The 24,399-nt window shown below is 41.8% G+C and overlaps 1 protein-coding gene across 1 annotated transcript in view; it reads left to right on the top strand.

The window, feature by feature from the left end:
- Positions 1-8,267: 8,267 nt before the first annotated feature.
- Positions 8,268-24,399, top strand: part of phldb1a (pleckstrin homology-like domain, family B, member 1a) — a 64,930-nt gene continuing 48,798 nt past the window's right edge. The window contains exons 1-4 of the mRNA XM_088321382.1: positions 8,268-8,358; positions 15,781-15,858; positions 15,925-16,048; positions 21,080-21,250. Of these exons, the coding sequence (XP_088177508.1) occupies positions 15,823-15,858; positions 15,925-16,048; positions 21,080-21,250 (331 nt within the window). The 5' untranslated portion in view covers positions 8,268-8,358; positions 15,781-15,822. The remainder of the gene's footprint in view (positions 8,359-15,780; positions 15,859-15,924; positions 16,049-21,079; positions 21,251-24,399) is intronic.

Raw genomic sequence — 24,399 nt, 5'->3', positions numbered from 1 at the left:
TTCTCTTTGGATTTCTTTCTTCCTCTCCCTTTCTTTTCCCCTTCTCTCACGACTTTTTATCTTTTGTTTCTCACGCTCTCTCTCTCTTTTTCTTTCTTTGTCCCACCCTCTCTCCTTTTCCCTCCCTCTTTCTCTTATTTCTTTATCTCTCCTTTTCTTTCTCTTTAATCTACTAGTCCGGCCCCCGACAGAGTTTTTGTTCAATGTGACACTTTAATAAAGGATTGTGTATTATTGAGCGCCTTCTGGTGGTAGAAAAAGGCAATTAATCAAACTTTTTGTGAGTGGACGAGTGTCTTCTTCGCACTGATCAGAAATGACTCTCGTTTAATCCCGACATTGTTTTCGTTCATTGTCATTTTTGTCAAAAAAATCCTCAACGTATATTGACGATGGCACTGAATGAGTTCAAGTAAGTAAAAATAAAACATTTTAAAGGGGCTTTGCGAATCATTTAGCACATCTTGGTTTTTAAAAACTCCTCTCATATAAAAAAAAACAATATTTATTTGAATACTAAGCAAAAATACATGAACTAATATATACAGTAAATGTGTATATATTTTTTTAAACACTTGTAGTTCATCCATCCCTCCACCCATCAATCATCTGCACCGCTTATCCTCAGTAGGGTCTCGGGGGTGCAGGAGCCCATTTCAGCTAGGTTCGGGCAGTGGGCAAGGGACACCCTCAACTGGTTGCCAGCCAATCGCAGGGCACACAGGGACAGACAATTAGCTCGCTCATTCACACCTAGGGACAATTTGGACCGGCCAATTCACCTGAAATGCATGTTTTTGGAATGTGGGAGGAAACCCGAGTGCCCGGAGGAAACCCACGCAAGCTTGGGGAGAACATGCAAACTCCACACAGAAGGTTCGCTCCCATGAACTCAGAGCTGTGCCACACACGCGCTAACCACTCTGCCGCCGTGCTACTTGTAGTGTCAATTTTTTAACTTATTTTACGAAGCATGAAGTTCACCTAGAGCAGGGGTGTCAAACTCGTTAAAGCTCGGGGGCCACACAATAGAACAAACATTTATCTCGGGGGCCGGTTTAGTAGATTAGAGAGAAAGAAAAAAAAGAGAAAGAAATAAGAGAAAGGATAGGGAGAGAAAGGGTGGGACAAATAAGGGAAAGAGAGAAAGAGAGACGGACAGAGAGAGAGAGAGAGAGAGAGCGTGAGATAAAAACAGAAATAGTGAGAGAGGGGGAAAGAAAGAAAGAAAGAATGAAATCCAAAGAGAGACAGAAAGAGAGAAAAAGAGGAGAGAAGGAGAGAAAGAGAAAAAGGGGAAAGACAGAAGGGGAAAGCAAGAGAGAGAAAGAGGGTAAAGGAAAAAAATGGAGAGAGAGCAAAAGAAGGTAAAAAGACATAGAGAGAAAGAGACAAAAAGGAACAGAGAAAGAGAAAAAAAGACACAGAGAGTGAAAGAGAGAGAGTTAGAGAGAGTGAGAGAAAAATGGAGGAAGAGAGAGAGAGAGAAAGAGAAATTGGAGAGAGAGAAATCCAAGTGCAGCGTTTGTGAGAGGCACCAGGCTCTGGCAACATCAAGTGGACCTATTGCAACCTACAGCTCTCTTTCTCTTGCGCTTCTCTGAGCCTTGTCTCGCGGCCCGTATCCAACCCCCTAGCGGGCCTGATCCGGCCCGCGGGCCGCCTGTTTGACACCTGTGACCTAGAGGGAGCTGACATGATTGTTTGTCATCTTGCTGCTACTTCTAACCCAGACGCCAAAACGCAGGGAGCTACTCGCTTGGGCTAAAAGAGCCGGACGCGGCTCCGAGCCGCGGGTTGCCGACCCCCCGCCGTACCGAATTGAGACGTGTGAAACACTTAAGTGCATGATATACTTCCAAGCTGTTCACCAGGTGATCAGTATGTATCAGGTGCACGTGTTTGAAGCTGTCTTCACTGGCCTCCTATTGAGGCGCACGTGTGCTCGCTGTCATAAGAGTCAACTGTTTCCTTTTCCATCTGGTCTCCACTTCCACCTGGACTTCCTGTACACATCTGCTCCCCTACTCAGTGAGAAATTGTGTTCGTTGTGACAGGCAGGTCGCAACCAGTTCAGCAGTCTGCATCTCCCATCTCCAACATTCCTCAGAAACCGCTGCATTCAGGAGAGACCCAATTTCCTACAGACGCCAGGATCACATTTTGAAATGTTTCGGCTGCAATAATCCAAACGACTTCCTGCATGTTGCTCAGTGTTGAGACTCATTTTGGTCCGAAATAATGGTTTCAAAACAAGGTGCGAGCAAAGTTCTTTTGTAAAAATGTCACCAAAAACTGCAATCTAGGATACCAACGTATTTACCTTCATTGCAGGAGAGAGTGCTCGCACACTGTGTATAGCTCCACCTATTCCTACTGCTCGCCCAATCAAATTCTTGCCACAGTTTCTTGGTTAAACATTCGTTTTGGGTTAAAGTTTGTTCCGTGGCTTTTCTTAAATTGTCTTATCAATGAACATAGATTGTTTAATGAGCTCCCATTCAAAGGATTATTTAGCGATTTGTGACACTTTGACTTTAAAATTGTGTCTCATTTATATACTGTACCAAACTTATTGACCAAACTGCTGTCCCAGCTATGCATGAATGACAACTGACTACTGTATGATCGAAACATTATATTGAAAAATGGCTCTAGTTTTTACCTCCGCGCCATATATACTCACGAAACGAGCCATATATGGCTTGCAAGCCGTAGGTTCCTGACCCCTGATCTACATCTATATTCATAAACAAAACAATGAGGTGAACAAATATGTTGGTGATGATGGTTTGAATGAAACAAAAACAAATTAAATTGATATACAATCATATAGAGATCACTTTTAATAAGAACACAAAAATAGACATGGCTGCACAACTCATAGTTAGGGCAGACAAGTGGGAGCTTTGATGCTGGATGTATCTGGCTCCAGCTCCCATGTATTGTCTTTTTTTTTTTAATGCAGTGATCAGGACAATTAGCTATGGGCGATCCTCCTGCTTGGGAGCTTCAAAGATACTTTGTACGATGGAAAACACACACCACAAAACAGTCAGTTGTCACCATGAACATCAATGAGATTTATTTTTTTAATAATAGATACTCTTATAGTATACTTACAAAGTATGGAGACAGCAACGGTGAAGATGATGACAGTGAAAATAGTGATGATGATGAAGTGAGTGTGCGTCGAAAGAAATCTGTGTAAATAGATTGAGCTAGAAGACACAATTTTTCCCCTGTCACTGTTGCCATGGCGCCCAATTGGCCCCGCCCGCGTGGCGCCAGCTACAGCTCATTGACGGATTGGCTTTCTGTCTTTTTAAGCTCAGCGCTCTCATTTTTCCTTGGTCAGTCCGTCAACGAACCGTTGCCCCGCAAGACGTGGGTGGGTTCTGCCTCAGTCCCGTTTTCCTGTTGGTATTCCCAGTCTGGTATTGTTCCCGTTTATTTTTGTCCTGTTTAATATCGATTTCCAGTTTCGTTCCCGTCTATTTTTGTCCTGTTTATTATTCTCTCCAGTTTTCCTTCCCGTCTTGTTTGTCCCTGTTTATTTTCAATATCCTGTTTTATCATCACTCCTGTCTGTCTCGTCCTGTCCGGTATCCACCCCATCTGTCTGATATCAACTCGGGCAATTGGTATCGATCTCGTCAGCTTCTGGCTTCCTCTCATTTCACTCCAGACTGCTGTCTAACGTGCTTGACTCCCCATTTCCTTGTAAAATTAATGGCGTGTGTGAGAACGTCACGCGTTTGGGTCCTGATCCTGTTCTGGTTCTTGGCCTTATGTTCAAGATAAAGTTTCATTCATTCATTGTGATTTTCTAGCGAAAACTGATGGGGGTAAAAGTAGCGTGTGATAAAAAAACAATTTCAAAAATATATAGTAAACATAAAAACGAACAAACAAAACTTACAGTGAAAAAATAACTTTGACTCGTTGTAAAATTCCACCACTGTTTATCGTTAATGTCTTAAAGTCATGTTTGCAGCAAAACTACAATAGACACAGTAAAAAGATCAAGGAATTGCTAATTGCTAACCATATCTTCTCTGTTCCTTTATCTTCTTGGGTTTTTTACCTCACCGTGAATGTGTGAAACTGGAGTGCCATGCCCAATTTCGTTGTCACAATATGTTAACCCATTTTGTAACAATGACAATAAAGGTAGATTCGATTCTATTCTATTCTAAACACACTGATGTTTCCATTTAGGATCTTCTTTAAAGTATTCCGCAGCCAGGGTTGGGTATGGTTACTTGAACTGGATTACTTTCAATGACTTTTGGATTACTCCAATAGCAAATATGCTCATAAAAGACAAAAGAAAGTAAATATGAATAAAATGACTACATTTTGTGCAGGCTTGGGGAGTAACAGAATACATGAAACGGCAAAAATGATGTTGGCAAGCTGTTTGGATTGATTTTCATTTTGTTTCTGTGGCATTTGATGTTCGTTTTGCCGGAGATCAAAGAGATCAAAGCCAGAAGAGAAAGCTTACCACGTGTTGTGTGTCATCATTTTATTCAGATTTAGTTTCTTTTGTCTTTTATTAGCAGGGTTGGGTTACTTTAACTGGATTACTTTCAATGACTTTTGGATTACTCCAATAGCAAATATGCTAATAAAAGACAAAAAGTAAATATGAATAAAATGATGACTCACAACACGTGGTAAGTTTTCTCTCCTGGCTTTGATCTCTTTGATCTCCGGCAAAACGAACATCAAATGCCACAGAAACAAAATGAAAATCAATCCAAACAGCTTGCCGACATCATTTTGGCCATTCCATGTATTCCGTTACTCCCCAAGCCTGCACAAAATGTGGTCATTTTATTCATATTTAGTGTCTTTTGTCATTTATGAGCATATTTCGGATTGGAGTAATCCAAAAGTCATTGAAAGTAATCATGGTAAAGTAACCCTACCCAACCCTGTCCGTAGCAGATGTTTCTTTCCAAATTGCTGGTCTTTATTTGCTTTTTGTGTGTGCGTGTCGTTTTCCTTGGTGACTCATCATCTGTTTGAGTTCCTCCATCTCCTCCCCGGCCCCTGCCATGGGAAAAGACTAGAGGGAAGACTGCTGGGCTCCTTCTCCCACTCACTTCCACTTTGTTTTGGCTTTTACCCGGATTCCTTTCCTAGAGGGAATGCCCGGTTTTGTTCCTCCTCTTCCTCGTTTTCCCATCGACATAAACCAGGGGTCGGGAACATGTGGCTCGTGAGCAATGTTCCCTGTCGTTTTCCTTACGGGTCTGAGCGTTCACACAAAGTCGGTGAGCGACGCTTGAAACAACAGTGAGCGACGGCAATCCCAAGTGTGGCAACTGAGTCATGATCAAACATATCCAAAACTTGACATCACCTTACATTTTGCTGAGTTTCCGACAATGCAAAATCATTTTTCTCTTTTGAATGAATCGACTCATGTACGATTGCCTACAAACGCCGTTTGTTCTTATAATTCTTTTCCAAGATATCCATTTCTTTTTATTTTCTGATCTATTTTGTCGCATAATATTAACATTTTGGGGGGCTTATTGAGTCGGTTGTAAGAACAGAACTGTACTTAATCACATTTTTTAGTGGAAGTACAATGTTGGCAACACGATTCACTTGATATCATTGGAAATGATTTGAATGCAACACAAACTTTTTCTTCTTTTCCCCTGTTTTTTTAAATTCCTTTAACAAAATCTCATTGTGTTTATTTTTTCCTAGCTGTTACTTTTGTCTTTTTGTTCTCTATTTACTTTTTTTACTTTGTTGCTTTCTTTTCTTTTTTTCTGGCTTTTTTTTCTTTTTTGTTCTATTCCCCCCTTCCTTTAAGTCATTTTGTGCATCATTTTACATAATATTTGGTCATGTTGGGATGAAAGGAGCAAAAGCCGTTTAGGACCCGAAAGACCTGGTTCCTTTTAGTGAACCGAGCCGAAGGAGCCGGTTCTCGACAAACTCTACTAACTTTACTCAACTTTGTTCTACTTCGACTCAACAAAATACCGCATTTAGGACACAACGTCAGGGAAACCTGTGTATTTTGACCTTCATGCACTGTAACTTTGACTTAAGTCGCTTCTTAATGAGTCATTTTGAGCCCTGATTTTTGTGCGCTGGCTGGATTTTCTTGTGCGCTGAGAATGGGCGAGCAGTGCGCAATTGCGCACGCGCGCAGCTTAGAGGGAACACTGCCTAAGAGCCATAAAAGCGAAAAATATTTTGATTTTGGGGGGGAGAGAGCCACACCATATACTACAAAATTCAATACAACCACCAAACCGCTCTCCAGCACATTTTATTTGACTGTGTGACGTTTGATGAGTTGATCAAATCGATGAAATAATAACAATAATGACGAGCCTGTGTCCAATATCCTCCAAAAACGTGCAATTAGAACCCTACACGGGGTAGGATATCCAGATCATACTCATATTTTATTCCTGCAGTTCAAAAGATTCAAATGAGATGATTTACAGTGGAACCTCTGTTCTCGACCATAATCCGTTCCATTTCTTTGTACGAAAACCGATTTGTACGATCACCGAAGTCGTTTTTTTCCCATTAAAAGTCATGTCAAATTGTGTTGAATATTTAACGTAAAGCTAACCTAGGCTAATCGTACATTCGCGTTAGCGTCATCTTCTGTACGAAAGATTACGCTAACATGAACGAGTAAAAATAAAAAAAAGGATAAAGAAAAGAATTATGAATAGGATTTCTTACTTTTGTGGTGGTCAGCAGAAGGCGCAGGTGGATGGTGGTGCTAATCTTTCTTTCTTAAATGCAATAGTTGTACGCACTACTCCTCTTTTTTCACCTGTAGCAACTTTGCTGCTTGCACCGACCTTCTTCCGAGGCATCATTAGGGGTTTAAACACTCCCTTCACTGCTTTTGAAAAACGAAAACAGGAAAGGAGTGCGCGTTGCCGTGACAACAGTTCTTCACGAGGGGTGGGGGCAATCTACACTCGTACGCTGCTCAGCGTACCGGCGTTCGAACTCCGATTTCTTGAACGAAAAGCGAAGCAAAAATTTCTCAAAATTTTGGGTCGAGAACCGATTTGTTCGAACTGAGAGGCGTTCGAAAACCCAGGTTCCACTGTGGTAAAATTTTTCACTGCACAACTGCTATTTAAGGTCAACAAAAACATCCGTAAATGATTCATTCGGAAAGAGGGAAATTATAATTCAAGGGGCTGTCGTGAATTTATAATCCCAAAGGTGAGAACCACCAGGAAAAGGATGTGTGTGTCTGTGTGCGGAGTCAAACTTTGGAACCATTTACAAGACGAGATCAAACAATGTCCAACTATTTACGGATTTAAATACAAAAAAACATGACTTGCGGAATACAGAGATGAGGAGGTTAGGGTATGAAAGGTGCGGGAGATTGGGAATCGTGCATCTAGTTAACTTTGTGTTATTGTTGCTATTCTTTTATTGCCCACTGACTTTTTGTGAACGCTCAGACCCCTGGAAAATGACAGGGAACATTGCTCTTAGGGTCATAAAGTTTCCCAACCCCCGCCATAAACAATCAACATCATATGAAGCGGGAAGAGTTGAATTTCCCCCTCCGTTCCTTTCTTAATATTTTTGCAGCATTTTGTATCAAAGTACTACTATAGTACTATTTTTGTAGTATTTCTGTGGAAGTATTTTGAAGGATATCCATGCTCGTGTCTTTGTAGTTGGATTTTTGTAGAATTTATCTTTTAATATTTCTCTAATACTATTTTTCTAGTATTTCTAAAGTATTTTTTCTTATCAGAACAGAGAAAAAAAGAATACATTAGATCCCTCTTTTGAAGTACTGACTTTGATGTATAGTTTTGTTGTAAATTTGGAGTATTCTTGGAGTATTTGGGGCGGCAGTGGCTCAGGAGGTAGATCAAGAGATCGCAGTTCGAATCCCGGCTCCTCTGTGTTACATGTGGAAGTGTCCTTGGGTAAGACACTGAACCCCTAATACCCCCGATAAGCAGGTTAGCGCCTTACATGGCTGCACGGCCGCTATTGGGAAACGTGAAGCACACTGTAAAGCGCTTTGGGAAGTCTTGACTTTCATTTTCATTTCATTCCTCGTTCCGTCTGACTGTCACTGTTACCCAAAGCACTTTAGATTACTTTGGGCGGTCCTTGAAGATTACTACCGTCAAAAGTAGGAGAATTGGGGAGGAGAAGGTGGTGGGAGGAGGAAAAAATGTGTCAAGGAACTCAGTGGGCGAATGAAAACAGCTTCAGGCCAGACGGTGACAGCAATGAGGACATCGACGTCAGGAAAACAGGGCTGCAAACTCATTTACGGATACTTCAAAGTCTCGTTTTTGGACTCCGAGTCGTAACATGGTATGTGCTGCGTGCGGATCTTCAAAATTATTCAATTTAGCCACGATGATTTGATATTTTATAGCATTATTCGCTTCATTCACAATTCAAAGTATAAAGGATTGGGTAGGGTTACTTTAACTGGATTACTTTCAATAACTTTTGGATTACTCCAATAACAAATATGCTAACCTGCGGGGATGAATAAAGTCTATCTATCTATCTATCTATCTATCTATCTATCTATCTATCTATCTATCTATCTATCTATCTATCTATCTATCTATCTATCTATCTATCTATCTATCTATCTATCTATCTATCTATCTATCTATCTATCTATCTATCTATCTATCTATCTATCTATCTATCTATCTATCTATCTATCTATCTATCTATCTATCTATCTATCTATCTATCTATCTATCTATCTATCTATCTATCTATCTATCTATCTATCTATCTATCTATCTATCTATCTATCTATCTAGACATCTATCTATCTATCTATCTATCTATCTATCTATCTATCTATCTATCTATCTATCTATCTATCTAGACATCTATCTATCTATCTATCTATCTATCTATCTATCTATCTATCTATCTATCTATCTATCTATCTATCTATCTATCTATCTATCTATCTATCTATCTATCTATCTATCTATCTAGACATCTATCTATCTATCTAGACATCTATCTATCTATCTATCTATCTATCTATCTATCTATCTATCTATCTATCTATCTATCTATCTATCTATCTATCTATCTATCTATCTATCTATCTATCTATCTATCTATCTATCTATCTATCTATCTATCTATCTATCTATCTATCTATCTAGACATCTATCTAGACATCTATCTAGACATCTATCTATCTATCTATCTATCTATCTATCTATCTATCTATCTATCTATCTATCTATCTATCTATCTATCTATCTATCTATCTATCTATCTATCTATCTATCTATCTATCTATCTATCTATCTATCTATCTATCTATCTATCTATCTATCTATCTAGACATCTATCTATCTATCTAGACATCTATCTATCTAGACATCTATCTATCTATCTATCTATCTAGACATCTATCTATCTATCTATCTAGACATCTATCTACTTATCTATCTATCTAATAAAAGACAAAAGAAACTGAATATGAATAAAATGAGGACTCACAACACGTGGTAAGCTTTCTCTCCTGGCTTTGATCTCTTTGATCTCTGGCAAAACGAACATCAAATGCCACAGAAACAAAATGAAAATAAATCCAAACAGCTTGCCGACATCGTTTTTGCCGTTCCGTGTATTCCGTTACTCCCCGAGCCTGCACAAAATATAGTCATTTTATTCATATTTAGTTTTTTTTGTCTTTTATTAGCTGTCACTATGTAAACCCACTCCTATCTGTCCCCTTTTGTCAGTCCGTCTGCGAACCTCAGCTTACGCCAGGCAAGCTTTTCAACCCTGACCCTGTTCTGGCTCCCGTCTGTTTCCCGGCTTCGACCCATTTTCTGATCTTGACTACGATTTCAGCTCCCCTGTCCCGGGGACTGACCTGTTTTTTCCGCTCCCGATGCCGCGTCTGAGTCACCTGTTCCCCGCGACCACGATCTCCGAATCAAGAAAGGTCTTGCAATAGTCATAACCCAGAAAGTAGAAACCTTTATTTATCCAGTTATAAATGAAATACTCCATTTTACTTCGAAGCAAACCAAATTTACAGACTCAAGCATTTGGTGATTTAACAAAAGTACTGTACTTTAAAACTGTACTGTACTATAGCCTTATACCAGTGTCTGAAACTCATGAGAAAAAGTTAGTGGACATAAGACAGGGGTGTCAAACTCATTTGAAGTCGGGGGCCACACGATAGAACAAACATTCTGTCGGGGGCCGGACAAGTAGATTCAAGAGAAAGAAAAAGAGAGATCAAGAAATAAGAGAAAGAGGAGGGAAAAGGAAAGAGGGCCGGACAAAGAAAGAGAGAGAGCGTGAGAAACAAAAGAGATAAAGAGAGAAGTCGTGACAGAGGGGGAAAGAAAGGGAGCGGAAGAAAGAAATCCAAAGAGAAGTAGAAAGACAGAAGGAGAGAAAAGAGAAAAGAAAGAGCGAAGGGTAGGAAGAGAGAAAGAGAAAAAAGAGAAAAGGAAGTTAGAGCAAAATAAGTTAAAAAGACACAGAGAGAGAAAGAGACAAAGAGTAACAAAGGAAGAGAAAAAGAGAGACACAGAGAGTGAAAGCAACAGAGACAGAGAGTGGGAGAAAAGGGGTGGAAAAGAAAGAGAGAAAGAGAGAGGGAGAGAGAGAGAGAGAAATACAAGTACAGTGTCTTTGTTGGAGGCACTTGGCTATGGCAACATCAAGTTGACATATTTCAACCTGCAGCTTGTTTCTCTGAGTGTTGTCTCGCGGGCCGGATTCAATCCCTTAGCGGGCCTGATCTGGCCCACGGGCCGCCTGATTGACACCTGTGACATAAGACATAAGACGACTCATTGCAAAAAAGACCCCATTGTTGCAAAGTATTAAACAATATATAACAAGAATAGAATAGAATATACCTTTATTGACATTGTTACAAAATGGGTTGAAGATATTGCGACAACAAAATTGGGCATGGCACTCCAGGTTCACATATTAGCAAATGAGGATAAAAGAGAACAAGAAGATAAAGGAACAAAGAAGATAAGGTTGTAAAACAAGGAGGATAAGGTTATAGTTATAATTTACACAACACTTTAAAACTAAGTCTATGATAAATCTACTTAGAACAATCATTGCATGTATATGACGTGGCTGTTTTCCATCTGCCATCTGTATGTACCTGTATTGATTCATCTTCATTCACGCAACGTTTGCGTCCTCTGCTACAAGCCACGTCAACTCCTCTTTCCACCATGCTTTACGTTTTGTAGCGTCATCCATTTTGTTACCTTCTTTTGAATCTTTCTTCTGGGGCTGAGGTTTTGGCTGGATTCCCAACCATCAGTATGTACCTGTATTTACTCCTCTTCATTCACGCAATTTCTGCGTTGCGTCGTCCGCTACAAGCCACGTGAAATCCTCTTTCCATGATGCTTTTCATGTACGTTTACGTTTTGGAGCGTCATCATTTTTGTTAGATTCTTTTGAATCTTTCTTCTGGGGCTGAGGTTTTGGCTAAACACGTCTCCATTTTTCTTGTGTTTTCCGTGCGTCTACTCTGGAAAATAATATGCAAATGCACGACCTTATAACGGTAGGGAAAGTCCGGAAGCAGGAAGTTATTCGACGCAGGCTTCTGATTGGCTGCCGAGGATGCAAATTGCCAAACCGACCGAAATTCTGAAATTTCCAAACCCAACGAAGATTTTTAAAATCGGAATGAAGCGAACGTCCGGGCAGACCTTATTTCAGACACTGTTTATACGTGTATAAGCGCCACAAAGACGGAAAGACACACTGTATGTATGATTAGTCATTGGAAAATGATAAGAATTTGTCCTTTTTGCTCTTTTGAAAAGACATACATTTTTGAAAAAGAGCCATAGAGCCACTAGGGAGCGCTATAGAGTTGCATAAGGCTCCAGAGCAAATTAATGGTGTCAAACCTTTTGGCGTATATCTTCCTCTGCCTTTTGGTGTTTCTGTTGGTCCAGAGTGTTTTGTTGAGATGATGTGTCAGGACCAGAACGGAGACAGGACCCACTTGCGTTACGCTTCAGTTTTATTGGAAAAAGGAAAAGGGTTGCACCCACGCTCTGGTGAACGCTGGGCGCAGGAAGCAGGTCGCTCTGAACGCGGAAGTGGGATTTTCGTGGCGTGCGATAGAGGTGTCGGGAACCGGTCAGTAGCTGGGACAGGAGAGCAAAAACGTGGTCGGGGTCGGAAACGAGTCAAAAGCCAGGAAAGGAGAGTAGACGTGGTCAGGATCAAAAACGGGTCGAAGCCGGGGAACAGACGGGAGCAAAAACAGGTGGAAGTCGTGGTCGAAAAATGCTTGCCTAGGGTAAACTGAGGTTCGCAGACGGACAGACGTGGGTTTGGATAGTGACAGGGAGCCAATCAGAGTCCGAGGCCGTTGGCGCCAAAGGAGCGGGCACAGGGGCATCACATCGGTAATCATGACATGATGACTTTTAGACAAACTTGAAATTGAAAAAATGATGGAGATTCGTCTGTTTTACGTACAGGGTTGGGTAGGGTTACTCTAACTGGATTACTTTCAATGACTTTTGGATTACTCTAATACCAAATATGCAAATAAAAGACGAAAGAAACTAAATAGGAATAAAATGACTAAATTCGGTGCAGGCTTGGGTAGTAACGGAATACACGGAACGGCATTTTGTTTCTGTCGCATTTTATGTTTGTTTTGCCGGAGATCCAAGAGATCAAAGCCAGGAGAGAAAGCTTACCACGTGTTGTGAGTCATCATTTTATTCCTATTGACTTTCTTTTGTCTTTTATTAGCATATTTGGTTAAGTAATTGAACGTAATCCAGTTAAAGTAACCCTACCCGACCCCGTTTACGTACACGTACAACTAAGATTGAACGTCATTTACGCACAGGCAGACACAAGCAGAAAAGGGGCGGGGTGACTCTTTAGCCGATCAGAATGCAGAACAGCAAGAGACTACTGTACCGCTGTCGTTTTTTCAATGTTTGGCTTCCCGAGCAGATGCGATTTGTCTTTAAAAGTCCCGGGGCCGGCCGCGTCTATTTTCAGCCCTTCAGGGCCGCTCTGAAGAACACGAGCGGCCCGCTAATGACAGGTTTCTGCAGAAGGCCTCGCATTTGCACGCATTTCAGACTGCTTTCTGGCTTTGGGCGTGGACATGGGAATGGGAGCGTGGGCGGGACCGACTGCGTGGCATCGATGGGCCGAGGGCCCGGGGGTCTCGGGGGGTGGGGGGGGGGGGATCTCGGTGTGACGTGGGCATGAGCGCTCCGGTGTCAGGTCACGCTTTGTGCCACTCACACTGGAGGAGATTGTCACCCGAAGCCATTCTCCCCTCATCTGGAGTGACATCAGAAGCAGACACAACGCCCTGTTGTCTCAGCCAGCCCGTGCTAAAATTAGAAAACAGCTGTGCTTGCTTTTGGGGATTTTTAACGCGCTTCTGTCAGTCTTCATAGGTGCGGTGGTGGGACGTCAGGGCCTGCAAGGCCTTCTTTGTTGGCCTGAAATAACGAAAGGTCCCCAGTTCGAGACCGAGCGGAAACATATGTTGGCCTGGAAAGGAATGGGCGCCACCGGGCATCACTGCAACAATCAAGTTAACATCATAGGCGTCACCGATAGCGGCAACCATTCCAGCAGCTCCGTGTAATTTTTGTGATTTATTGTTTTAAGTGTCTGCTTCTATCTTCGCTGTTTTTCGTCCCGTTTGACAACTACACTTTGGATTACTTTCTGTCCTATCGTTAAATGCGTTTATTGGAGGAATCGACTCCTTGCCCTGAAGAATTCTCGTGCCGGCGTGATGAGGGGGCCCTATCGTGGCTGCAGAGCCGGAGCTAAGGCTAAGCGGCTAGCGGCGTTATAAGCCTTCGGTACCGTCCGTAATCATAGTAAATGTGAACTCTCTACCAAATAAGACCGAGGAACTGGCTGTGCTGATGAAAAACATCAAGCGTACAGGGAGTGCAGTTTGCTGCATTTTACGGAAACGTGGCTCACATCTAGCATCCCGGACGCTAACTTGGAGCTACCCGGAGCTACCTGGAGCTATCTGGAGCTACCCGACTTCAGCGCTGTTATTTCTTAACTTTATTTGAGAACACAATAAAAGCCAATGTTGAACGTCTGGAACTTTGAACATGTCCCGAATGCAATAAAGCGCGTTCCCTTTTTGCCATATCTCCTCTCTGCGTATTTTTGGGGCGACGCCCACCGACATTCTCTCCAAAAGTAGCACTTGTAATATAAGAGAATTTCCTTTATAATTCCGTCCTTAAGTTTAAAGAATCAGAAAATGCGAGAGCGAAAGGTTCGACACCCGGTTTTCCGTCGAGTGTCCGCATGCGGCAGGTCGAGTCATGTCTGGATCACGTTGTAAGTTGTGTCTTCTCGCTGTGGTGTGCAGACGACCGGGCCTAATCTGTCGCATCTGTCCACAGAATCTCTGTGAGTCATCTTGGTTAAGGTAGAAAATGTGGAATGAGGACCATATCGGTGCTGCCGTTCTACCCAGCGAGTTCTGTAAAAAAACAAAAAAAACAATCCCCCAGTATAATAGGCGGCGTCACGTGGGCTTCGAACTGGGGCACGAGGCTCTCTATGGAAAGCTCTGTTCCCATTGTAGTACGATTGTCGGCCCTGACGTTTATTTGCCACTCATCCAGTGTTCCCTCTAAGCTGCGCGCGTGCGCAATTGCGCACTGCTCGCACATTCTCAGCGCACAAGAAAATCGAGCCAGCTCACAAAAATCAGGGCTCAAAATGACTCATTAAGAAGCGACTTAAGTCAAAGTTACAGTGCATGAAGGTAACAATACATGGGTTCCCCTGACGTTGTGTCCTAAATGCGGTATTTTGAAGTCGAGTCGAAGTAGAACGAAGTTGAGTAAAGTTAGTAGAGTTTGTGGAGAACCGGCTTCTTCGGCTCGGCTCACTAAAAGGAACCGGCTCTTTCGGGTCCTAAACGGCTCTTTGGGTTGTTTTTGCTTCTTTCATCCCAACATGACCAAATATGATGTAAAATGATGCACAAAATGACTTAAAGGAAGGCGGGAATAGAACAAAAAAGAAAAAAAATACCAAATTGATAAAGTAGTGAAAAGCTGAGAAAAAAAGAAACAAAAGGAAGAGAAAAAAGAAGGAAAAATTTAGAAAAAAAGCCAGAAAAAGAGAAAAGAAAGAAATGTAGGAAAAAAGTAAATAAAGAACAAAAAGAAAAAAGTAACAGCTCGAAAAAAATAAACACAATGAGATTTTTTTAAAGGAATTAAAAAAAAAGTAGAATAAAAACACAGGAAAAAGAAGAAAAAGTTTGTGTTGCATTCAAATCATTTCCAATGATATCAAGTGAATATTGTTGCCAAGATTCTACTTCCACTCAAAAATGTGATTAAGTACAGTTCTGTTCTTACAACCGACTCAATAAGCCCCCCAAAATGTTAATATTATGCGACAAAATAGATCAGAAAATAAAAAGAAATGGATATCTTGGAAAAGAATTATAAGAACAAACGGCGTTTGTAGGCAATCGTACATGAGTCGATTCATTCAAAAGAGAAAAATGATTTTGCATTGTCGGAAACTCAGCAAAATGTAACGTGATGTCAAGTTTTGGATATGTTTGATCATGACTCAGTTGCCACACTTGGGATTGCCGTTGCTCACTGTTGTTTCAAGCGTTGCTCACCGACTTTGTGTGAACGCTCAGACCCCTAAGGAAAATGACAGGGAACATTGCACTCATCAATGCGTTGCCTTCAGGAGCATCAGCCGTAAGATCGTTCGGAGAGCGTCCCAGCAGGTATGGAGCGAGGTCGAGGGACGCATCAAGTCCTGCAGGTGAGACGCCTATCCTCCGTCTCAACCCAAACCGAAACAGAATGCCATGTTCTGCCTTTTTTATAGGGTACTCCTTTAGATCTGATTGAGACCGGCAAATCTTTGAAAGTCCAGGCGGAGCGCCCTCATCTGGTCAGTTTGGGAAGTGGCCGCTTGAGCACAGCGATCACCTTGTTGCCACTGCAGGAAGGTCAGATTTGTTGTTGGTATTTGTCAAAATGTGCCAAACTACACGCGTTATCCCTTTTAGTGCCTTTTAATTCTTTGGGTATGGTAAACTTTGGTAGACACTCAAAATAAGGAGAGAAGACATCAATGGTTCCTTCGTGTTATATGTCAAAGTGTCCTTGGGCAAGACACTGAATCTCTAATAAGCAAGTTTTGGTGTGTGAGTGTGTGTGAATGGGTAAGTGTAAAAAGCTTTGGGAGGTGACTTGAATAGTGCAGACCATTTACATTCATAAGCCCAAAAACGTTTGTTTCTTTTATTTTTATCTTTTATTAATTAAAAAGCAACATTCCATACATATATATTGTAAACATCATGAAATGATGAAACGATGTATAAAGTATGGAGAAAACGTTTGCGTTGATCGGTATGTTTGATGTATTTTTGCTTATTTTTTAAATGAAATTTCTAAATTTAGAGTTTTGTTAAATACCACACTGTCTCTTGACATCATCCCCTGATCGAAAACCTACATGAGGGCAAGGAAAAACTCAAAAACCTCAAGTCAAGTCATGTTTATTTGTGACGCCCTTAATCACAAAGAGTCTCAAAGGGCGGCACAGACCACAAATTACTACAAACCAGACTATTATGACACCATCCCCTGATCTAAACCCTACATGAGGGCAAGGAAAAACTCAAAAACCTCAAGTCGAGTCCTGTTTATTTGTTTGGCTCTTAATCACAAAGAGTCTCAAAGGGCTGCACAGATTACAGATTATTGCAAACCACAGGCTATTATGACACCGTCCCCTGATCTAAAACCTACACGAGGGCAAGGAAAAACTCAAAAACCTCAAGTCATGTTTTTTTGTTTGGCCCTTAATCACAAAGAGTCTTAAAGGGCTGCACAGATTATTGCAAACCACAGACTATAATGACACCATCACCTGATCTAAAACCGACATGAGGGCAAGGAAAATACTCAAAAATCTCAACATGAGGAAAATGAAGAAACCATGAGAAGGGACAGTCTCAAAGGGATGCACAGATAACAGATTATTGCAAACTACAGAATATTATGACACCATCCCCTGATCTAAAAACTACACGAGGGCAAATAATACACAGATATTGTCAACATAAAATAAAGGTTATTCATATGCTATAGAATAGAAGTGTGTTTTAAGTTCAGATTTAAATATTTCCACTGAGGTTGCAGATGGAATCTCAGGGGGAAGAGCATTCCAGAGCACCGGGGCCCGAATGGAAAACGCTCTCGAACCTGCGGATTTCTTCTTGGCTCTTGAGATCACGAGTAGACCAGCGTTTTCAGAGAGAAGGCTTCAGACTGGAACATAGGGCAAAATTAAATCTGAAAGTCATGAGGGAGCAAGTCCATGCATGATTTGGTATACTACCAACAGAACCTTCAAATCACGAGTACTGCTCCTTTGAAATACGGGCTCAGGACTATATCAGGAATTCCATGTTTTTGCACACGTTAAACATGAAATCAATATTTGATGATGGCAAAGTACAAAATGACAGCTTTTGGGTAATTATCGTAAATTCCGGACTATAGAGCGCACCTGATTATAAGCCGCACCCAACACATTTTAAGAGGAAAACTGATTTTGTACTTACACAAGCCGCACCTGTATATAAGCCGCATGCGCCAACATTAAATAAATGTAACACAGACATAAAATTAACCCAAACCCGACTTTTAGTCCCGCGATTGAGACTGAATGTCCTTCATTAAAGTACACAGTTTAAAAATTACAGTCGGCAAAATGAACGGAAAATGATACCGGTACTTCATGTTTGATGCAGACCTGCAGAGTCCGGGTCCCGTTGAAAGTAATCCAAGGAAAAAAGTGTATATTTCCAAAGGTAAGGGTGGGAAAAATATATATCCACTATTGTCCGCCGCATGCACAAACAGGTCTCACCTTTACCCCACTTCCTGTCACCCCGCGTTTGTTCCGCCCCTTCTGTTTTATTCGCCCGTGAAAAACATATCAGAATAAGTGTCTCAAATAAATACATTACAAAAATATACAGTTGCAAATACATATCATAGATGGTTTCACATATTTACAAAGAAAGATGGTTCACCGAGAGAGTTTTCAAAGCTTTAATAATAATAATATAACTTTCATCCCAAACGGTGCCTGTGACAGGCCAGTTAATGATAGCAACACGCTCGCAACACAGTAAACGGGTCTGTTAAAAAAACATACCGTACTTGTAAAAATCAGGGTAAACCGTCCTCATCTTCCTCCTTAGAACTGAAGCCATCAATGTCGTCTTCAGTGTCGGAAAGAAACTTCGTCATTTAGACATCGTCCCACGCTCCCGCAGCCTCATTCGTGCTGTCGCGCTGTTTCCTTCTTTATCGGACTGCTCGATTGCTTTTAGCTTGAAAGTTGCGTCATGTGCCTTTCTTTTTGCATTTTGCATGATGAGGGTACCTTTACGCTAATTTAATCTATGCGCAAACCAAGAAGTTGCAGTCTTCCTCGGCGCATATATTTCAGCGGTCTAAATCTTACCTTTTGTACTCGAGCGCCGCTGGCGGCCGTTAGAAAAATGACATAAATTTGAAGCTGCATCACTGAATAAGCCGCAGGGTTGAACGTTTGGGAAAAAAGTAGCGGCTTATAGTCCGAAATTTACGGTAGCCCCACTTTTGTGAGCTCCAACTTTCCAACACAGAAATGACATCAGACACTGTCATGCCTAGCTAGCATCCCCCAGCTGCCATTCCATGCTAAGCTACAGTACGTGTTGAGGAGGTTTGTAACTCCAACCCTGCGGTCTTGACCTCTCGCCGGCACTTGCTTTGAACACGCAAACATCTCGATAGTAGCGACGGGTGCGGGAATAACTTTTTTTTTATTATATATTAACGATATTTTTAATATTTCTAAACTATTGAAAATAGTCATATTTGCAGACGACACTAACATTTTCCATTCAAATGATAACTACCGTATTTTCCGCTTTTTAAGGCGCACCTAAAAGTCTTAATTTTTTTCAAAAGCTGACCATGCGCCTTATAATACAGTGCGCCTTATATATGGCTCAATATTAAATCGCAAGGTCTCGCAACTTACGCAACAGCCGCCGACTCGATTTTCCCCCGAACGTGGAGTAGTCCGCGGTGTATGCTGGGATTTATATACCGGCGTTTCATTGGCTAACCAATGTGTTAATCATCATTTGAAACTATCGCTATTGGCTAAAGTTATTCGGAGCCTCGGATAGGCTAGAGGGCCGAAACAAACTCTGCAATTGGCCGAAAAAGATGCGTCAATCATCCGTTAAATCGATCGCTATTGGCTAAAGTTATTCGGAGCCTCGGATTGGCTAGAGGGCCGAAACAAACCCTGCAATTGGCCGAAAAAGATGACCGAATAGCAAGCTTGCTAAACTACGCCATAAAGAAACATGTTTCATTAGTCTGTATTTGTAAATAATTTACTCTCCTGAATTTACTTCACTCACGGTTGTAAGAAGACCATGATTGCGTATCATTATTGAGCGTGAGAACTTAGGTGAGCTATGCGGCTTTATATTTTCCCGGTATCTGTTTTAGAACGATCTTGAGGTTGCTGTGATGAGTTGAGTGAATTCAACTCAATTCCAAGTGTTTATTGTCATATGGACAGTAAAGTTGCGAGCGAAAAAGAAAATAGAAACTAAGGAATGGTTGGCATTTCTCGAATCCCAAGACTTTAACCTTCCGAATGATATTTGAAACGATGCATTTGAGTGACATGGTACGGACACCGCATCCGCACGTGTCTACGACACGTATTTGCGTCTTTGCAAGCTTTGGGAATGTTTAGGGGGTAATCAGTTGGACTGAATCATCTGACTGTTTTGTCGATGTTCCCATTGTAGCGCCTTATCATCCGGTGCGCCTTATGTATGTCAAATATAGGACCAAAAACCATTTTTTGGGGGTGCGCCTTATAACCCGGTGCGCCCTATAGTGCGGAAAATACTGTATATTGATTTGGTAACCTGCATTTATCGTGAATTAATTAACCTAAAAGTATGGGTGGATATAAATGAATTATCTTTAAAGATAAATAAAACCAAAGTAATATCCTTTAGTAATCGCAAGGCAAATCGAGATTTAGAAGTCAAAATGGATGCTGCTGCAATAGACACTGTATTGGGGGTCATAATAGACAAGAAATGAAGCTGGAAAACACACATCAGACACATACAAACTAAAGTATGTAAAAGCATTTTAATAATGAATAAAGCCAGATTCATTTTAAACTATAATGCATTGTATTTATTATATTGTTCTTTAGTTCTGCCATATTTAACATATTGTGCAGAAGTCTGGGGCAATCATTCCAAAAGTTGACTCCGGCCCCTTTTTATCCTCCGAAAACGTGCAATTAGAACCATACACAGGTTAGGATATCGGGATCATACTCATATTTTATTCCTGCAGTCCAAATGATTCAAATGAGATGATTTAGTAAAAAAAATTCACCGCACAACTGCTATTTAAGGTCAACAAAAACATAGTGCCAGAAAACATCCAAAAATGATTCACTCGGAAAGAGGGAAATTATAGCTTGAGGGGCTGTCGTGAATTCATAATCCCAGAGGTGAGAACCACCAGGAAAAGTATGTGTGTGTCTGTGTGCAGAGTCAAACTTTGGAACAATTTACAAGACGAGATCAAACAATGTCCAACTATTTACGGATTTAAATACAAAAAAACATGACTTGCGGAATACAGAGATGAAGAAAATGGGGTAGATTGGAAATACTGCGTTTACAACTTTGGTTAACTTTGTTGTTATTGTTGCTATTGTTATATCATAACTGTTATTATTAATACTATTGTTGTTATTAGCATTGGTGTATTTGATAGGGAAGATGAAGGGGTAGGGAAAATAAGCATCTGTTTCTTACTACCCCTTTTCGAACATGTTGTGTAACATTATTTTATTTATTGTTTTTGTTCTGTTTTTATTTTAATGTTGGCAATAAAGTTTTCATTCATCATTCATTCAGGGAGGACCACGCTGGGTAGCGGAGAAACGGATATCTCTTTACTAGGCCCGGGCATTAAAGCTCAACATTGCTTCATCGAAAACCAGGCTGGGACCATCACCTTGCACCCGTGTGGGAACCAATGCGCCGTGGATGGAGTCCCCGTCGGCAGACCCTATCGTCTGTCACAAGGTAAATGAAATGAAATGAAATGAAATAATCTGATCTGCATTTTATATAGCGCTTTTCAAGTCAAGGCTTCCCAAAGCGCTTTACAGTGTGCTTCAAATTTCCCAATAGCGGCCGTGCAGCTATGTAAGGCGCTAACCTGCTTATTGGGGGTATTAGGGGTTCAGTGTCTTACCCAAGGACACTTCCACATGTAACACGGAGGAACCGGGATTCGAACTGCGATCTCTTGATCCCAAGACGAGCGCTCTACCTCCTAAACCACTGCCGCCACGAAAAACGCATCTCCTATACGAGTTGAGTTAATCCTGAAGCCACCAGCATGCCTTTATCCATCTCAAACATTTCTCCAAATTAGTTTTTCGGCTAAGAAAAAGTGACAAATTTCACCCTTACCAATCGTCCTGGATACGAGTGTGTGGATCACATGTGCGTCCTCTGTGATACAAAGATGGCCGACCTCGATCGGCAGCCACGGTCTGTTTTCTGCCTCGCATTCTGATTAGCTGAAAACGAGAGCTTTCGGATCTATCAGTTCACAGTTCCCTTAACCACCTGGGTTATCCACTGAGGAAGCAACTCTGGACAGCCTTCTTGGACGGCATCGGTTCAGGAGGTAAAGCGCTCGTCTTGGGATCAAAAGGTCACAGGTTCGATTCCCGGCTCCTCCGAGTTACATTGGAACCTCGGTTCTCGACCATAATCCGTTCCAGAACCCTTTTCGAAAACCGATTTGTTCGCTCACCGAAATCATTTTTCCCATAAAAATAATGTAAATCGTTTTCATCCGTTCCAAAACCCTGAATGTTTACCTTGAATGTTCAACGGAAACATAAAGCTAACCCGGGCTAATCATACGTACGCGTTATCGTAATCTTCCGTACGAAAGATGACGCTAACATGAACGTGTAAAAATAAAAAAAATCAGGTCGTTTACAAGCCATTTAGCACCCGGGTCTCCACAACAAGTGGTGAGCGGTTCATTGGAAAGGGGGCTCCGTTCCAACACCCTCAATGTTAGGCTCCGTTCCAACACCCTGAATGTTTGCCTTGAATGTTCAACGGAAACATAAAGCTAACCCAGGCTAATCGTACGTCCGCGTTATCGTAATCTTCCGTACGAAAGATTACGCTAACACGAACGTGTAAAAATAAAAAAATAGGATAAAGAAAAGAATTATGCATAGGATTTCTTACCTTTGTGGTGGTCAGCAGAAGGCGCAGGTGGACAGTGGGGTATTTCCTAGCAAGATCAGACACTCGCACACCTCCTTCATATTTTGCTATTATTTCTTTCTTAAACGCAATAGTTGTACGCACTACTTTTCTTTTTTCACCTGTGGCAACTTTGCTGCTTGCACCGACTTTCTTCGGAGGCATAATTAGGGGCTAAAACACCCGTACGCCGCTCAGCATGGCACCCTAGCGTACGCACTCACGCATTACCGGCGTTCAAACTCCGATTTTTTTGACCGAACAGCGAAGCAATAATTTCTCGAAATTTGTGGTCGGACTCCGATTTGTTCGAACTGAGAGGTGTTCGAAAACCCAGGTTCCACTGTATATGTTGAAGTGTCCCTGGGCAAGACACTGAGGTCTTCATGGACTTGAAAAGCGCTATAGAAATGCAGACCCTTTACATTTCCATCCAAATTTCAAACCGTGTTTCGATTCAAAATGTCTTCTTCACTTCCGACTGCACGCTTGATAAGGGCAGAGTCCCTCCCACTCGGTTCAACCTTTCCTTGGGATTTGAGCCAGCAGCTACGCTGAATGTCATTTGAAGCCGAGGACCGTTTCAGTCCACGTGTGCGCGGGCAGCAGCTGCTCACAAAATATTGTTTTTAGTTCGAATCCACAGGACCATTCTTCAATAAAAAAGGAATCTACGTTTTTTTTAAAAATATATTTTCCTATGCATGTGGATATCTCCTACATTTGAATTTCCTATCTGGACTATCCATTGGATTTAAGCCAGCATCTCTGGAATTAAACACGTCTTTGGAAATGTGGGGATAATCGATTACCGATAAATTGCACGTAAGTTTGAAGCATTTGGCAAGACATTTGAAAAAAATGACAGAAATTCCTATTTTTCAGCATGTCGTCTTGGTCGTTTACCTCTTTAGAAAGGGAATATCTCATTGGAATATTGTCAAGTACGCTTAAGTTTTTAGAAAATTTCCAAATCATGATTTCTAACCTTCTCAATCGCTCTACTTTCTCTTTATTTTGGAAATCTCATCTCATCTCATCTCATTAGCCGTTATCCTCATTAGGGTCGCGGGGGGGCTGGAGCCCATCCCAGCCATCTCCGGGCAGTGGGCAGGGGACACCCTGAACTGGTTGCCAGCCAATCGCAGGGCACACAGGGACAGACAACTCGCTCGCTCATTCACACCTAGGGACAATTTGGACCGGCCAATTCACCGGAAATGCATGTTTTTGGAACGTGGGAGGAAACCGGAGTGCCCGGAGGAAACCCACGCAAGCACGGGGAGAACATACAAACTCCGCACTGGAAGTCTGGAGCTGGATTTGAACCCACGCAGGAGGTTCCCATGACATGAACTGTGCCGCATAAGCGCTAACCACTGCGCCGCCGTGCTGCCTATTTTGGAAATCATTTGATGAATAAAAATCACATTATTGTCCGGGTGACCCCAAACTTTTGAACGGGAGTGTATATTTTTTAAGTTAAAAATCAACAATCGATGTTCCATTTTTCTAAGACGGTGGACATTTTCTTTTCGTGGAAATACTGTCATGATCACCGATGCGATTCACCTGTCTCCGCCAACCGCCGCGGGTTCTGATTGGCTCCTTGTCACTATTCGAACCCTGTCTTGTCAATCCCCGTTTGTTAGTCCGTCTGCGAATCTCCGTGTATACTAGGCAAGCCCTTTTTTGACCCTGACTGTCGCCTGTCCTGTTTTTGCTCCCGTCTGTCTCCGGCCTCAACCTGTTTTGTTCTTGATCTCGTCTACTCTCCCGTCCCGGCTTACGATCTTTTTGTCCCCTACTACGTCTACTCTCCCGTTCTGGTTTACGACTCGTTTCTGACCCCGACCACGACTTGCTCTCCCAGTCCCGGCTACCCACTCGTTTTTCCGTCCCTGACACCGCTCGCTGCGGAAGATCCACTTCCGTGT

This window comes from Urocampus carinirostris, chromosome 17 (assembly GCF_059441175.1).
Source record: "Urocampus carinirostris isolate Australia breed hairy pipefish chromosome 17, RoL_Ucar_1.0, whole genome shotgun sequence".
NCBI classification, from domain to species: Eukaryota; Metazoa; Chordata; class Actinopteri; order Syngnathiformes; family Syngnathidae; genus Urocampus; species Urocampus carinirostris.
This window is presented reverse-complemented; position numbering and strand designations above follow the sequence as displayed.